This window comes from Bradysia coprophila (genome assembly GCF_014529535.1).
Source record: "Bradysia coprophila strain Holo2 chromosome IV unlocalized genomic scaffold, BU_Bcop_v1 contig_5, whole genome shotgun sequence".
NCBI lineage: Eukaryota > Metazoa > Arthropoda > Insecta > Diptera > Sciaridae > Bradysia > Bradysia coprophila.
Genome location: NW_023503374.1, coordinates 8,933,371 through 8,948,957, shown reverse-complemented (window position 1 = coordinate 8,948,957; position 15,587 = coordinate 8,933,371). Strand labels below are relative to the sequence as shown.

At 35.7% G+C, this 15,587-nt stretch overlaps 2 protein-coding genes and 2 long non-coding RNA genes across 4 annotated transcripts; 1 reads left to right on the top strand and 3 right to left on the bottom strand.

Annotated features, from left to right (window-relative positions):
• Positions 1-1,146: 1,146 nt before the first annotated feature.
• Positions 1,147-4,090, bottom strand: LOC119072083 (bcl-2-related ovarian killer protein). The gene is made up of 4 exons (XM_037177240.1): positions 3,850-4,090; positions 3,258-3,401; positions 3,104-3,190; positions 1,147-1,914 (listed from the first exon to the last, which is right to left on the bottom strand). Exons 1-4 carry the CDS (start codon positions 3,949-3,951, stop codon positions 1,543-1,545), a joined length of 705 nt encoding a protein of 234 aa, XP_037033135.1. The 5' UTR covers positions 3,952-4,090; the 3' UTR covers positions 1,147-1,542.
• Positions 4,091-5,633: 1,543 nt separating this feature from the next.
• LOC119072078 (2-(3-amino-3-carboxypropyl)histidine synthase subunit 1) lies at positions 5,634-7,583 on the top strand. The gene is made up of 2 exons (XM_037177229.1): positions 5,634-5,991; positions 6,483-7,583. The coding sequence occupies exons 1-2, from the start codon at positions 5,769-5,771 to the stop codon at positions 7,526-7,528; spliced, it is 1,269 nt and encodes a 422-aa protein (XP_037033124.1). The 5' UTR covers positions 5,634-5,768; the 3' UTR covers positions 7,529-7,583.
• A 5,019-nt stretch (positions 7,584-12,602) lies between these two features.
• LOC119072091 lies at positions 12,603-13,243 on the bottom strand. The gene is made up of 2 exons (XR_005086774.1): positions 12,966-13,243; positions 12,603-12,906 (listed from the first exon to the last, which is right to left on the bottom strand). It is a non-coding gene; the product is annotated as an uncharacterized LOC119072091 (long non-coding RNA).
• Positions 13,244-14,338: 1,095 nt separating this feature from the next.
• Positions 14,339-14,863, bottom strand: LOC119072090. The gene is made up of 2 exons (XR_005086773.1): positions 14,691-14,863; positions 14,339-14,601 (listed from the first exon to the last, which is right to left on the bottom strand). It is a non-coding gene; the product is annotated as an uncharacterized LOC119072090 (long non-coding RNA).
• Positions 14,864-15,587: the final 724 nt, after the last annotated feature.

The following is a 15,587-nucleotide window of genomic DNA, read 5'->3' as shown; positions in this document are numbered from 1 at the left end:
GCTTTCAGTAAGCTAATCTATGCATTTTTGATCTCCTCCTCTTTTTCTACGTAAGTGAGTTTCAGTGAGATCTTTCCTAGTCAAGAAGACACTCGATGACTTTCGATGATTTTTTTCAACATGTATATCTCAAAAATTAGCCATAACATCACTGTTGTAGTGTTTCTCTGTATGGATGATACGTGTCTGCTATAGAGATGAGCGGGCCGACGTTTTTTCAATACCCGACCCGGCCCGATCCCATTTTTTGAACCCGAGCCCGACCCGACCCAAGACTTTTCTCTTCGCGGCCCGACCCAACCCGACCCGAAAAAATCATCGGCCCGACGTGACCCGACTTTTTTTTACTATAAGAAATTTAATGAAAAATCATTTTCTACGCATAAAAGCTTTGCAATAATGTTATACGCGAAGTAAAATAATAAAATAAGTTAGTGTTTCATGCTTTATAGGCTTTTATTGGCTTACTTTAAATTTGTATTTCTAAGTCGGGTCGGCCCGAATTTTTGTTTTCAAAGCCCGACCCGACCCGGCCCGAATGAATTTTCAAAACCCGGACCCGAACCCGATCGGGCCGGGTCGGGTCGGGTCGGGCCGATGTATTTCGGGCGGCCCGCTCATCTCTAGTCTGCTATCGAACATACAATTATTACTTATTATTATTTTACCCATACGACTTAGGCATCATTCATAAATTATGTAACGTTTTTTCAGTGCTGTTATCAATATTAAATAACTCGAGAAATACACGCTCTGGGAAGATATAAAATCGATATCTAGGTTCTCGGCATAAAAAGTTGTATTTATTGCGGACGGTTAATTTTAGGCCAACTTCGTTCGGGCTACAACTTTCGAAGTTGCCTAAAATCTAGCTTCTTTGAAAGGGAAGTCAAGGAGTCGATTGAGTTTCATTAATTTTGAGGAACTGAAGAAAAAATTTCTAGAGATTCAGTAGGGCAATCATATGTCCACTTTTCGTCAATAATAGCGGGCTTTAGTTTCATCGGGCTTCTGGTTTAAAAAATTGAATCCGTCTGTGGTAACGAAGGTTGTGGCTTCCAAAAATCCGCTCATCTCTAACTTAGATCAGGGAAATTTTCCAGAGAATAAAAATGTAGAAGAGCAAGAAAATCCATTGCATTCTCATCTAAGTATATATATCAATGTATTTTAAGTAAAAGTATTCAAATATAAGTTGCAGCATTATATGCTTTTCGTCTCAATTCTGTCCGTGAATTTCACAATCAATTATTTCATAATTTCAAAATATTTACAATAAATTTTAACCGCTAAAATTGATGACAAAAAAAAAATCAATGAAACAATAGAAACAACAAAAATAATCTCTCAAAAATAAATATTTTCTAATTTAAAAAAAAGAAAAACGAAGAAGACAATGTTGGAATAATTAAGTTAACAATCAAAATTTTTTTCTTTCTCTTTTGTTTATCATTTAATAATAGCAAAAATGAAATAAAAAATTAAGTAAAAGATTCATTGACTATCGCATTATGTATGGAAGACTAAATAATTTCTTCATCTTTAGACTAAAAAGGAATAAACACTGGAACCGATAGTCTTAATCGTATAGGTGATAACATACAGTACGAATATTATGGCAACGCACAATGTAAACCAATTGAGAAATGACTGTTCCGGTACAGCTGGCCGAATGTGGTCGAGCAGACCGTAGAAACTACCATTGTCCCGTAACCATGGCAACAGATCTTCTTCGATAACATCGCCAGTACCATCGATCAACCGGTGCAAATATTCGTAATGGCCTTGACGTACAATGTCCACGGCTAGACCGCCGGCTATTGCAAACATTGAGATTATTTTTCCCCAATTTATTTCATTTTTGAATAATTCTTTAGCTGCGGCATGAAGAAGAAATGGGGCAGTATCGGCACACTGAAATTGAAAGAAAATAAATTGTTGAGATAACGACGATAGCGACAGAATTTCTTGACTGATTAGACGTTTCGCTTTATGAAAGATTGGTCAACATTTTCCTAAGAGATCTCGTGATGATTCATTCACGTAGGATATCATTGGGGTCTACTAGGGTGTGAATTTGGATGACGGGAAAAATCTCCGAGTGTATTATCGTTGCAGCGGTGATAATATCGTTTCATGGACGATAATATCGTTGCTCAGTATATCGGACAATATTATCGTACAGCGAAGAATATTATCGAACAGCGAACAATATTATCGTATCAAAAACAATAATATCGTTTCAATCGGCGATAATATCGTTTTCTGTACGATAATATCGTTTCACGGGTGATATTATCACTGTATAAATGATAATATTGTTGCATGAAACGATATTATTGTCCGGAAAACGATATTATTGTCGTCTAATACGATATTATCGTCGCTTGGACGATAATATTGTTTCACTGGTGATAATATAATATCAGAAATGATAATATCGTTTCTTGGGCGATAATATCGTTTTACGGGTGATATTATCACTGCAGAAACGATAATATTGCTGCTTGAAACGATATTATCGTCGGGAAAACAAAATTATTGTCGTCTGATACGATATCATCGTCGCTCTGACGATAATATCGTCGTTGAAAACGATAATATCGTCCCCGACGATTTATCGTCCCCGACGATTTATCATCCCCGACGATTTATCATCCCCGACGATTTATCATCCCCGACGATTTATCATCCCCGACGATAATACACTTGGAGATTTTTCCCTAGCCCGTGAATTTGGCCATATTTCTCTATATGTTTATCGCCACATGTTGAGGACAGGACAGGTGGTGTTTGAAGAACTCTAGAGTATCCACTATCAATATGATACGGAACTGGTAACTATTGAGGAACTTCACTGTGTTAACTTAAAATTTGGAAAGTGTTGCTTGCTAAGCAAGTGATTGGAGAACCAGTGTTGATCAGAGTGTGTAGAGTATGATCACTTAGAAAGTGGTCGATAAATGTTATGGCAACGACTAGGAGTTCAGGATTCGAAGTTAAAGTCGAGCATAGTCATTGACTCCAAGCAAAAAGATTTACTTCCTCTACATCCAAAAATTACGCCCAGTCCTGTTATTTCCGAGCTTCTTTGATTTTTTACCTGTAATTCTCCAAATGCAGCTCGTGACAGTTGCCGTGATACATTCGAATAAATTCTGGGATGCATTCGTTCGAGCTCCTCCCCCATCTGCAACAATTTTATTAAAATTTCGTTAAATACTGTGACCATTATTAAAAGACGGTTTAATTCATACCGCATTTAATGCCGGAAAAATTTCTCTAGTTGAAAATGTAGCTGGTGTGTCTAACATTGTACGTAAGCGTTGAGTTACCTTCCTATTCAAAAATCCCGCACGTCTTAATCGGGCCCGAATGTACTGACCACAAAGACATTTGCCCTGTAATTATGTAAGAAATTTAGCATCGTGTTCGTGTATTGATCACACAACAATCTGTATAGAGAAATAGGAAAAGCAAGACAAGCAAATTGTGTAGAGCTATCTCGACTCTTGATCTTCGATGTGTGTAAAGGAAAAATTTGTAAGTAATACAAAAAAACACGTCACGTTAATGTTTAAATTCCTAATTTATTTCCCTTTGCGAATATAATTTTCAATTAATCATCCAGCTGTGCTAAGTATACACAGTTCCAATGTTTATGTAAATTGAAGTAAAAAAAAACACACAAAATAAACAAAAAAAAATTAAATTCACCACTCTCATTAATGATCGTGACATCTACTTACTAATAATTTTGCTCTTTTACACCTCTCTTAACCTCCAATCATGTTTTCACGGAAAACTTGCATTCATTTTGATTATAGGTTGCAAAACTGGTGTAATTACCTCGGTAATGATGTCCTCTCCAGATGGAATGAATTTCGATGATCTCGGCTTCTTCCATGATTTTTTATTGTCTTGGAATGTATCTTCGTGTTCTAGCAGCATACAGCCATATAAATTGATAAATTTTAATTGTAAGTTAAAGTGACATGCGCAACAATCTTCATATAAATACGAGGATGGTGAAATATCTCAACTGAGTCGAGTGTTAGACATATGCACAATATCCAATGTCTGGTTGAACACTATCTTCTGTTGCTGTAAGATGTCACTACATTTTCTCGAATCAATTTTTTTATTATCTTTTGTGGTAGCTTTGTAGTACAGTTACTTAAAGTAAACATTTTTGATTTTAAACTGATTGAACATAAACTGTTTGATATATTTACAGTATTGGGTTAGGTCTCAATTATTTTTTCCTGTAGCAAATCAGCAAATCTTCTTTAAAGTAGGTTTTTAACAACGAAAATTTAAAAATTTTAAAAAGTTGAGACGAATCTTCTTCTCAAATTTAACAAGTTGATGTCATTGCACTCAAAGAAAATAGGAAATAGGTTTTTTAAGTCATAAAAGTCGTCAATGAATTAATGACTCATTTCCCGGGCTCCCAAGTGTGGCAAAGCCGGAGGTGAGTGATGCAACCATGCAAGTCAATATACAAAGTTCTAAACAGTCACGAAAGTTCTTTTCCTTACTAAGCCCCGGGGAAATGAGTTTTAACGACTCTATACAAAATCATGTAACACTCTGCAAATAAATCGCTCAATTTAATCAAAAGTCACTATGTTTGCTTCCATCACGACAGAGGAAAGTCAACCAGGTAGGAGCGCCGATTTGACTAGGGACCTGAATAATCTCAATGAATGATCTCTTCCAATGAATAATCTAGTAGCCCCATATTTTTTGCGAATAAAATTTTTCAATTTATGTCAGTGTTCATTTGAGTTAATTCTCACACAGTGTATTAGGTCCCCTATTTGACGTTTCGAAAATGAACTGCCGCTCCTGCCTGGTTTTTTTTACTATGCCGTGCTTCTATTTTCTCTGTATCTACGACTCACCAGTCTTCCTGTATTCACTCTTAGCACTGCTTCCATCATTAACACTTCGAATCAGACGTCAAAAAACTACCAAATTTTGTTACATGAATGGAGTATGTAATGTGTCAACGCACTTCAAGCATGAGACGGTACTCTAAATAGGGTACTGAAACTTGACAGTGTGACACACAACTGTAATAGTTGTTTTCCCAACGCATGCTAAAATGCTTTTTTAGTAAACGAGAGGTTCCTAGCTGGAGCCGAAGGCGAGTGCTCAAATCGAATTTGCTAAAAAAAAAGCCTTTCAACATAAGTTAGGAACAATGTTTTTCTTAAACAACGTGGGAAATAGCGACGAAGTCGCGATATTTTAACACTAGTTAGGAAAAACTGTGTTAAAAACCATTTAATACAAAATAGTTTAATCTATTTGGCAGCTGTTAACTGTGATCACTTTTGCTATGAAGTGGTATGGTCGTGTGTTTTAACTCATACGATGAAAGCCTGTTCTAATAGGCATATCAGCCTCGAAATATGTTCTATGTTAATGCTAGGAGCAGTGTTTTATGATTTACCTCATTTCCTCATTTATATTTCCATTTCCTTTATGGACATTATCCATTTCCAATATTTAAACGATTTAAACTTTAACTTCCTTTGCTGCAATACGCAACTGATTTACCATGAAGATGGCGCACCTTAATGAATCTGACCGTGGCCTCAGATGTTAACACTGCATTCACTGCTGTCAATGTCATCGAATTTCTTGGATACACACATGTTGTTTTCGTTGCCCAGAGTTTCAATTTTATAATTTTTATACCAGCGCTGGTCGTAATAGTGTAGTTGTCGTTAATTTATTGAAATTAAAAATTAGAAAAGATGGAAGACGGCGAGAATGTAGTGATAGTTAAAGCTAAGCCAAAAAAAGTGTTTAAAGGCGTTACGAAAACAGTCAATAAAATACCTGCAGAACTACTCAACGATCCACTGATTAATGCAGCAATTAGTGCATTGCCACAGAATTATAATTTTGAAATTCACAAGACCATCTGGCGCATACGAGAAATGAAAGCAAAGAGGGTCGCCCTACAAATGCCCGAAGGTAAACAAACTTCCATACGTTTCACGCTCATGTCAAAGTTCTTAGAAAGGTAACAGGTCACATCAGTGATTCTGATCATAAGACTTTTAGTTTCTAAGTTGGAACGATTTTTACTTTGACGACGTCATCAACCAAATTTTACGACTTGGTCTCGAAGAAGAAACATGCATTTGCTACATTGCTATTATCAAACGAAACAAAATACTTTGAAGTTATTGAAGTATGCCTATAGAAAATATCGTACTTGACCCGACCACTATTTTAAGGAAAGTTTACATTGTCCCTAAGACATGACAAGTATTTCATAATCTGAAAAGTGGACTTTTTAAGAGGGTAGTTTGATTGGTGTTAGTTTCTCCCTTCGTCAATGAGGGGATGCTTACTTCAAAAAGCATATTTGAAGGAAACCGGAGTGCTGGTAAACTACCACTATCCTGCTCACTTCCTACCCGACAATCACAGCCGAAAACTAAAATATAAATTTTTTACAGGATTACTCATGTTTTCGCTGATGATCTGTGATATTATCGAGAGATTCACCGATGCCGACACCGTTATTATGGGAGATGTAACGTACGGAGCGTGTTGCATAGACGATTTCACTGCAAAGGCATTGGGTGCTGACTTGTTAGTTCATTACGGTCACAGCTGCTTGATACCGATGGACCAAACTGTTGGAATTAAAGTGCTCTACGTGTTCGTTGATATCAAAATCGACGCAGTCCATTTCATCGAAAGTGTAAAATTAAATTTTGCATCCGAGAAGAAATTGGCATTCGTCAGTACGATACAGTTTGTTTCGACGTTGCATGCCGCTGCTAAAGAGCTGAGAAACGACGGATATACGGTCGATGTTCCTCAATCGAAGCCTCTAAGTCCTGGTGAAATATTGGGATGTACGTCTCCGAGATTGGATAACATTTCTACGATCATTTACCTTGGAGATGGTCGTTTCCACCTCGAATCGGCAATGATTGCTAATCCATCGATTGAAGCCTTCAAATATGATCCATACGAAAAGAAATTCACCAGAGAACTATACGATCACAAGCAAATGAGATACAATCGGAAAAAGAGCATCGATCAGGCGAGTCAAGCACAATCGTTTGGCTTAATATTGGGTACATTGGGTCGGCAGGGATCACTCAAAGTAATGAAATACCTGCAATCACGCATCAATCATCACAATCGTAAGGCGGTAATCATTCTATTGTCCGAGGTGTTTCCAACCAAATTGGCCTTGTTTAATGATATCGATGCATTTGTCCAAGTAGCATGTCCACGGCTATCCATTGATTGGGGCACAGCATTCGATAAGCCTCTTCTCACTCCATACGAATTGTCTGTTGCACTGGGTGATGCTAAATGGGCCATTACAGACAGTGTTCAAGCAGTTACCGATTCAGAAAATTATCCAATGGATTTTTATGCTTCGAACAGTTTAGGATACTGGACACCGAATCATAAACCTCCGGATGGCTGTGAAAATGCATTTAAACGGAGCGACTGTTGTGGCAAGTGTGAGAAGAAGGCTTAGAATTTTTTTTAAATTTTACGGAGTAATAAATTATGATTTCGAAATTTAAAAAAAAGACTTCTTTTTCATTTACCGCGAAGGTTGTTGAGTTGCTCAGTCGTAGTGCCCAGCCAAGAGCTGCCTATTTAAATTAAGATATCTTCTTAGGATCGTTATAGTTGTGTTGTAAGTCTTGTACAAACCATCTGTGGAACTTGCACAGCTCAAGCACGTCCCGATGGAGCAACTGAATAGTATTTTGATCCGATATCATCTTCACTGTAATATGCAAATTACATACATGGACACACTTTATCAGTCTCAGAAATTCATTGAAGTAGACAATTCCAAATCCAATGTTATACTCATATTTCCCGAAAAACAAATGTGGAAAATGAACCAAAAACTTACAAGCGTCGTATCTACTTTGGCGTCATTTAAGTAGTACGTACTCCCAAAATTGACGATTTTTGACCCCCCCCCTTCCCCTCGTACGCCTAAAAGGGTCAAATGTGACCCATATTTGTTAGAAGCGTACGCTTTTGTCGAACACCCTCCCTGCCCCCAAGTGAGTATGTACTACTTGAATGACCCCTTTCATATCCACAAATACCAACCGATTTGCTGCCATTGAATCTGCAGGTGGAACCGACCTCAAGTTCGTATTCAGAAGAAACAGTGAAACTTGTTGGATAAAACTGAAGACATAAAATAAAGGCAATAGCAAAATATGGTAACGTTTTCGCGGACGGTGTTAATATGAAAAAGTCTCAAATCGAAAGTAAACATTGGTTCAAATCAATTAATATCAATCATATCACAAACATCATTGGCACCTGTTTTTTCGGTGAACACGTTTTTTATGGCAAGAATACCAATTTCATCGTATCCTTTATTACCATTTCAAATATCGAAATTGACACGAGCTGATCGATCAATTCGATCAAATATAATGTTGGCACGTATTCTAACTGGCTTTCGATATTTCTGATATAAAACGAATGTTGATATCAAGTCAACGTTTCACAGATAGCAGATGTTACCTATTTCGTCACAATTTCTCATTTTGATCTGAAAATTTACCCTTTAACGAACAAATTTTATAGTATCTATTTGAACTATGTCCCACCTTTTGCGCGGGTCAGGTCCCTTAACTGACTCTTTTCTATAGCTATTTGCTAACTAGTTAGTAAATGGGCTTGTTTTGCGCAATACATCGTGTGCGCAAAACCCCATTTACTAACGTGATAGCAACTAGATTTTATCTACTCTTAGCTGAAATATTCATAATTTTCAAGCAAAACACATCAAAACAAAATCATGCATAAATGCATAAAGCATATAACTAAATATATAAACTTATGTGCACGGAAATTTTAGTGTGTAAATTGACTGTCTTTGCTAACTAAATTTCACGCTGAAAATTATGAATTTTTTCAACTGACAGTAGATAAAATAAAATATTAATTATTATATTAATTAATATTAACTTCCCACTCGTATGAGCTGTCTATTATTCTGTTTGATTACCTTTTTGTTACATCAGAGAAGATGCGAAGTATGTTTTGTGAATGTGGAACGAGGCCTTTTTCACAAAATAAAAAAATGCGATTGATGTTCTTCTCTTACACTTTTGTAGAAAAAAAGGAAGTCTCCTGTCCTTCACATGTTGACATGGTAATAAATGAACTTTATTAGTTTAAAAATCGTTAAAAATAACTCAGTTTACCAATATTTTCAGTAAATTGGTACCAATTTCGACTCTATAATTTTAATTCTTTGTACTTTAAGGGGATAAAGACAGACATTTCATTCAATCATTGATTGAATATCCTGTGTAGATCAATCGTTGCGACCTTATACAGGACGTTTGGGATCACTAAAAATACCCCCAGCTGAAATGCCTATAGATGAATTGCTATAATACTACGAAAGTAATAAAAGAAAGCAAAACAAACAGAACTTTTGCTCTTCCCTACCCACTCATGGCTCACGATAAGTGACTTTAACATAGACGACAAAGCTGTTTCGACCTCAGGATTCAGTGGCGGTCTGAGGATAGCGTGATCTACCCATCATCAGTTGTTTCCACTGATCCCTTCCCAAGACAGCGACAGTAAAACTTTCGATTGAACAAGCGTTTGAACAACCCAGACGCAGCAAAAAATCAAGTAAAAGCAAAAATGCATCCAGAAGAAAATCAATTTGACGAAAACTACCAAAGCACCTAGCAGGGTAATAGAAACAAATAAAGTTGTACTTTAATCGAAGTATGCGAATATTTCCATACCTTTTTTTCATAATGTCATTGCAAAATTACCATTAAGGCTGCTAATGGTACTATTGGTATCAAAAAACTACTCTATTTGACGTATAAAAACCTCTATTACCCTGCTAGGTGCTTTGAAACTACTAAAGAATCTCACCCGTCATCCACACAAACTGCATTTTTTCAAACTGCTTCCATCCAAATTGCTTCATTTTTTCAAACTGCTTCCATCCAAATTGCTTCATTTATTCAAACTGCTTCCATCCAAATTACTTCGTCCAAATCGTACTTATCCAAAATGCATTCATCCAGATTCAACCGTAATTCACATTGTACGACACGAAAACTCATTCCAATACAGGCAACTCTGTTTCGTATGAAAACGTTGTGCATATCGAGTGCAACTCCGTTTTTATCGAAAAGTAGTGAACGCTGAGGACGCATTAGCAACAGTACATCAAGGGTGCAGTTAACTGAAGACATTGGTAATGGTACAGTTGGCTAAAAACACCGGGAAAGTTAACTAAAGACAATGGTAAGGGTACATCATATCAAAGACATTGGTAAGGGTACTTCAGCAAAGACAATGCTACAGTAAGACAAAGTCACAGTCACGGGAACACTAGCAAGGGTACAGTTAACTAGAGACATTGGCAAGGGTAAATTCAACCGGACATACAGACAAATCACTTCAGATCGATACAATCGGATACATCCTCGATAGCCAAGCTGATACCAACGGACACGGCATCTCTCGATTCCAATCCATTTCCACGCAGGAACATGACAGTGCGTTGATTTCATACATTTTCATTCACAGTGAACCTTTTTGTTACCCACATTTTTCGGTATTTTCTGTTGTAAGACCCTGACTTTCAGTCAATGTAATAATCAATAATTCTCAAAAATCGAAGTTTGATTGGCAATAAAATTGATTAATCATATTGAATCCACTTTAAAAATGAGACACCGAAAATGGCAATGAATTATGTCTGTTGAAGGCTGATAATAACAATGGTTTCGTAAGAATTTAGAGTTCATGCACCCATTTAATACAACCTATTTCAATATTATTGGTATGGTCTACTACAGTTTTTCTATTTACTATTGCTGTTGCTATACGCTCGAATCATTTTTATCGCTTCAGCGTCAACAACTAAAAGACAAATAAAAACTAAATTCATATTTTGATATCTCTTAAATTGTAAGTTTAAAGCCGTCCCACAACACTCGCAATCTGCAACTTTGGACAAAATGTTTCTGGCCGCTTATTATTCACACATGACACCTGAACACTGAAGATATTTTTAAAATTAACGGACATAGTCCATACAAATGTTTTGAGTGTGTAAAGTTGAGGCTACACTAGAGGGTTTGAGCCTATCCATACACACACACTCTCTAGTCTCTAGCACCGACACGACACAAAAATTTTGTCAAATACAGGTCTGAGACAGGGCCTATTTTAGCGAATTTAATTTCTAAAATTCCCAAAATTCATGAATATTTTGAAAAATTCTTCTTCTTTTTTACAGTAAGAGCTCTCAATTTTTCATACATAAATAACATTCATCTGACATAATTTTTGTGTTGTGTCAGTGCTGGAGAGCTGCCCGCCAGATTTAATCAAAATAATTATAATTGGATTTGAAATTTTCCACGATTTAATTCCATTGTTTCTTGCTAACTACCAAATCAATAAAATGTGTTTTCCGACTAAATTTGATTAGTCTTACATTATTTTCTCATTATTGATAAGCAATTATTTATCTCATCTATGCATTTTTCTATATGTGTTGCTAATCAGTATGATAATTTAGCTTTTTACAATTCAGTTGAAAAACAATGATTTGACGATTGATGAAAATATGCTGAGTGATTCATAGTAAGAAAATCACCTACAAACTGCAAGTGTGTCATTGTTTAAAACATTAAATCTATTACTAGCGTTTTTTGTTATCAGTTAGTTGTTTGATCCAGAATCTTTAACTTCATTATATACGCTTTGATATACGAAGACATTTGTAATGCCGAATTCTTCTCATAGCTGAATTCATAATAAGGAATTGTAAGTTTTGAGTCGTAGGTGTAATTGAACAAAAATTTAAAAGTATTTAGAATTTGGAACTCAAGCGGACCATTGCAAGAAAAAGATTTTAGACAGTACGAGGTACGCCTGATTGAAGTCTGTTTTGTGTCTTACTATCATCAGAGTCAGAATTTCTGATTAGAGGAGACACTAGGTATAAAACATAAGAAAACACTTGCCCGAATGTCTGTGTACGCGATAATTTTAAATCTTGTCCGATTCTAATAAAAAAAATTCATTGGAGATAATAGGAAGCATGAAATCTAAGTTTAAAGATAATGAAAGTCGGTCAAGTCGTCAAGTGGTTCCAAAGGTAAGATCATTTTCAAGTCTGTACCATAAGTACAGACTTAGCAGCAGTTATAAATTAATGCGAAAGGTAAAGATGGATAGCGATACCGAACCAACTAGAAAATGTTCAATCTTGAACTAAAGGGAAAATTGTTTTAACTTTTAAGTGTGCTTCCACTATAGAATCGCCTTTCATAGATAAAATGATGATCTTCCCAATAATTCCCATTACCAATACTCTCTCTCTCTCTCTCTCTCTCTCTCTCTCTCTCTCTCTCTCTCTCTCTCTCTCTCTCCAGCAGACAGAGCACACAGACACGCTCTTATTATATCACTTTCATTTATGATTTTCAGCGATTTTTTTTGCGATTAAAGCGTTGATAAAATTAAATTGAATCAGAAGTGGTTGATGAGTCACAGAGTAATGTGAATTTCGATAAACAAGCGTATAATGTTTAGGAATCCAATTTATTTGTTAATTATTATTGATTTCATTTGTTTTGTCATTTGTTTTCCACTTCTGTTCTATGCTTGACTTCGATCTCTGGAATCGTTTCTGCCGCAAGCATTTGTTACACATAGAGCATGAATAATACCTCCGACCCATAATCCAAAAATAAGGAGTAAAATGTTGATTAGTGTGTCACACCCACAACCTCTATCTATGCAAACCGCTAGTGGTGGCAGTAGAAAACACAACAATATCGAGCAGCAGCGGCTTACCATTGTAGCAATTTAATTTGGTCAGGACTTTTAGGAATCACAAATTATTAAATTAAACATTTTCAGATGATGCAGTTATTACTCACCTTTAATTCTAAACTTTTGATATTATCAGGATACACTCTGTCCTTTCAATCTGTGTGCCTTTTATTATTAATTCAGTCAGACAAGCTGTTTTATATTTGAACGCCTTTCACCGAATGAAAAGGTGTCATCGATATCCCACTGATTGACTTGTGTCGTTATCTTCAATTTCGGTGTACTGATAAAGAAATATTATAATTCGATGTATTAACAGCATTGATCATTAATGAGACTTCGTGGACTATATAAAGAGCTCGCCCGTCTCAAATGTTTTTGTTTTTGATTTGGCTGGGTTTTCTAGAGTTATGTTTAGTAAACCATTCATTTACGTACATACTCAATTTGCTACATTCTTATCACCTTCGCAACTTTGGTTTTTAAGAATTAAGTTCCAAACAATTTTTTTTTATTTTTTATCGATGGAGAACCTTATTACAAGACACTTTGTCTCGTATAATATACCAAAAAAAAGTAAAAGCTTTTTTATAAATCATTTTGAAAGTCACTGAAAACACGAAAATTCGAATAGAAATACAGTATGTCATCAAAAAATTTTGTATTTCGATCCGAGACAAAGTGTCTTGTAATAAGGTTCGATAAAAAATAAAAAAATAAAAATTGTTTCGAAATCAATTGCAAATTAAGAAGATTTTAAGTCATTAATAATACATTCTTATTGATACCCTTTCACACTGTGAAATTTATTAGGAAAGTATTTTTTTAATTAGTTTTAACCTATACACATACATTCTATTTAACAGAACACGCTTATGAAAGAGCTCTACGCTTATTTCGATAACAGACGAAAGGTTAGCATGCACTCTTCTAGTGTCGTTTATGAGCTTAACTTTGTCAAGCAGCAAAGATAACATTGGATTTAGCTAATGGAATTCGGTAATTTGATTTTTGATGGAACCGATTACTAATTTTACCGCCTGCCCCATGGGAAAGTTCAGCATTATATAGCAATTTACCTCCTGTGAAAATGATCGATCATGAGGATTATTTTCGGTTAACTTTTTTTTTCATTTTCCTATGTTGAAATCAATTTTGCATGGGAACAGGTAGTAAACCAGAATACATGAATGCTGTTACGTACTTCATTACTTCGGAAACAACTTTGTGATACTCTCAAAGTCACTCGTGTGTTCTTGAGCAACTAAACTTGCTTCAACACCTGTTTTTCGACAAGTGTAGGTGTATACCCTGCACAGTCAATTTTCGTTCTCATTTTCTTTTTGACTGGCTTCACTGAGAGATTACTTTTTTAGTACGTTTATTATATAGTAGAATTCTTTCCTTCAAAACATATTCAATTGATAAAGTTGAAATGATTGATGGATTTGAAGGCGGCTAAGGCAAACACATCAAACGCAATGTTATGTTTCACAACTTTATTCATTAATTTTATGATTTCTTTTGACATTTATGCTGGATTTCGATCCCTTGAATCGTTTCTTCCACAAGCATTTGTGACACAAAATGCGTGTATAATGCCACCTAGCCAAAGTCCAAAAATGCATAGTAATATGTTGATAAAAGTGCTACAACCACATCCTCTATCGATGCAAACCGCTAACGGTGGCAGCAACAAGCACAACACAATCGAACAGCAACGACCCACCATTTTATTAGCAACTAGAATGGATCATTTTTCGGAGATTAATTGAATGATTTCGGTGACGAATTATAAAGGTGTGGTCAGTAGAAAAATACCATTATTATACCTTATCGTTATAATTTTTTAGGTCGATATCTAAAGAGTAATTTCTGTTATGTAGTTTAGGTATGGGAATGTACAACTTCAATTGAAAACACTTGACGACCAAACAAATTTTTTAGCTGTCTTACGTTTAAATAGTTTACACTAACTGAAACAAACGATTTTCTCATAGCTTCGACACATTGGATAAATTCCCTCTGTAAATTCCGCTATCTTGCATTTCGGTGAACTGATAAAGAATAAATCGAAGTTGCAATTAGACCCGTACGCAGGACATCGTTATGTTAGGTCACCTAAGGTGACCATAGACTACGGAAATGGTTATCTCATAAATCGTTCGTCAAGCTAAGGGTTTTGATTTTTCATTTTCACAAGTTGGCACAACTCCATTGGTACATACATTATACCAAGGTTCTGAAAGAACCTTGCATTATACCCTCTGAAACCCCGTGCTTCCACCTACATAATAAACACATACTAAACAAGCTAACCTTAATCTATTGCTTCGATAGTTTCTTCATTTTTTTTTTTAGCAATACTAGTACGTCATCCTCAACTTTCCACTTGCATCCATTGGAGGAAATTTTAATGGTGCACTAGATGTTAGGTTGTCCAAGGCAAGGCCGAAGTTGACAAGATATCTTGGTGAAAATACATTTTCCATTAATAAAGCTTCAAGTGTTACCACCTCTCCGATTGACCGGCACACGGGTCTGGTCTAGTTGTAAGAATCACAAATTAATTTGTACGCACGTTTCGCATGGCATAAGTGCTATACCAAAAATGTTTGTATCAGTAAGAACGATTTATTTGAGTGCTATAAAAAAGTTTACGGATTATAAGAATTAGTTGATTTCTAGCTGGCTGGCTCAGTTCTTTATCAATTTTATTAAACTAATCT

Excerpts from the sequence above, each read along its gene's own strand:
- LOC119072078 (XM_037177229.1), top strand. The coding sequence starts at position 5,769 with ATGGAAGACGGCGAGAATGTAGTGATAGTTAAAGCTAAGCCAAAAAAA. Across the intron at positions 5,992-6,482 it reads CGCCCTACAAATGCCCGAAG|GATTACTCATGTTTTCGCTG; the intron begins GTAAACAAACTT and ends AATTTTTTACAG.
- LOC119072083 (XM_037177240.1), bottom strand. The coding sequence starts at position 3,951 with ATGCTGCTAGAACACGAAGATACATTCCAAGACAATAAAAAATCATGG. Across the intron at positions 3,402-3,849 it reads GAGAGGACATCATTACCGAG|GGCAAATGTCTTTGTGGTCA; the intron begins GTAATTACACCA and ends ACATAATTACAG. Across the intron at positions 1,915-3,103 it reads CTGCATTTGGAGAATTACAG|TGTGCCGATACTGCCCCATT; the intron begins GTAAAAAATCAA and ends TTTCAATTTCAG.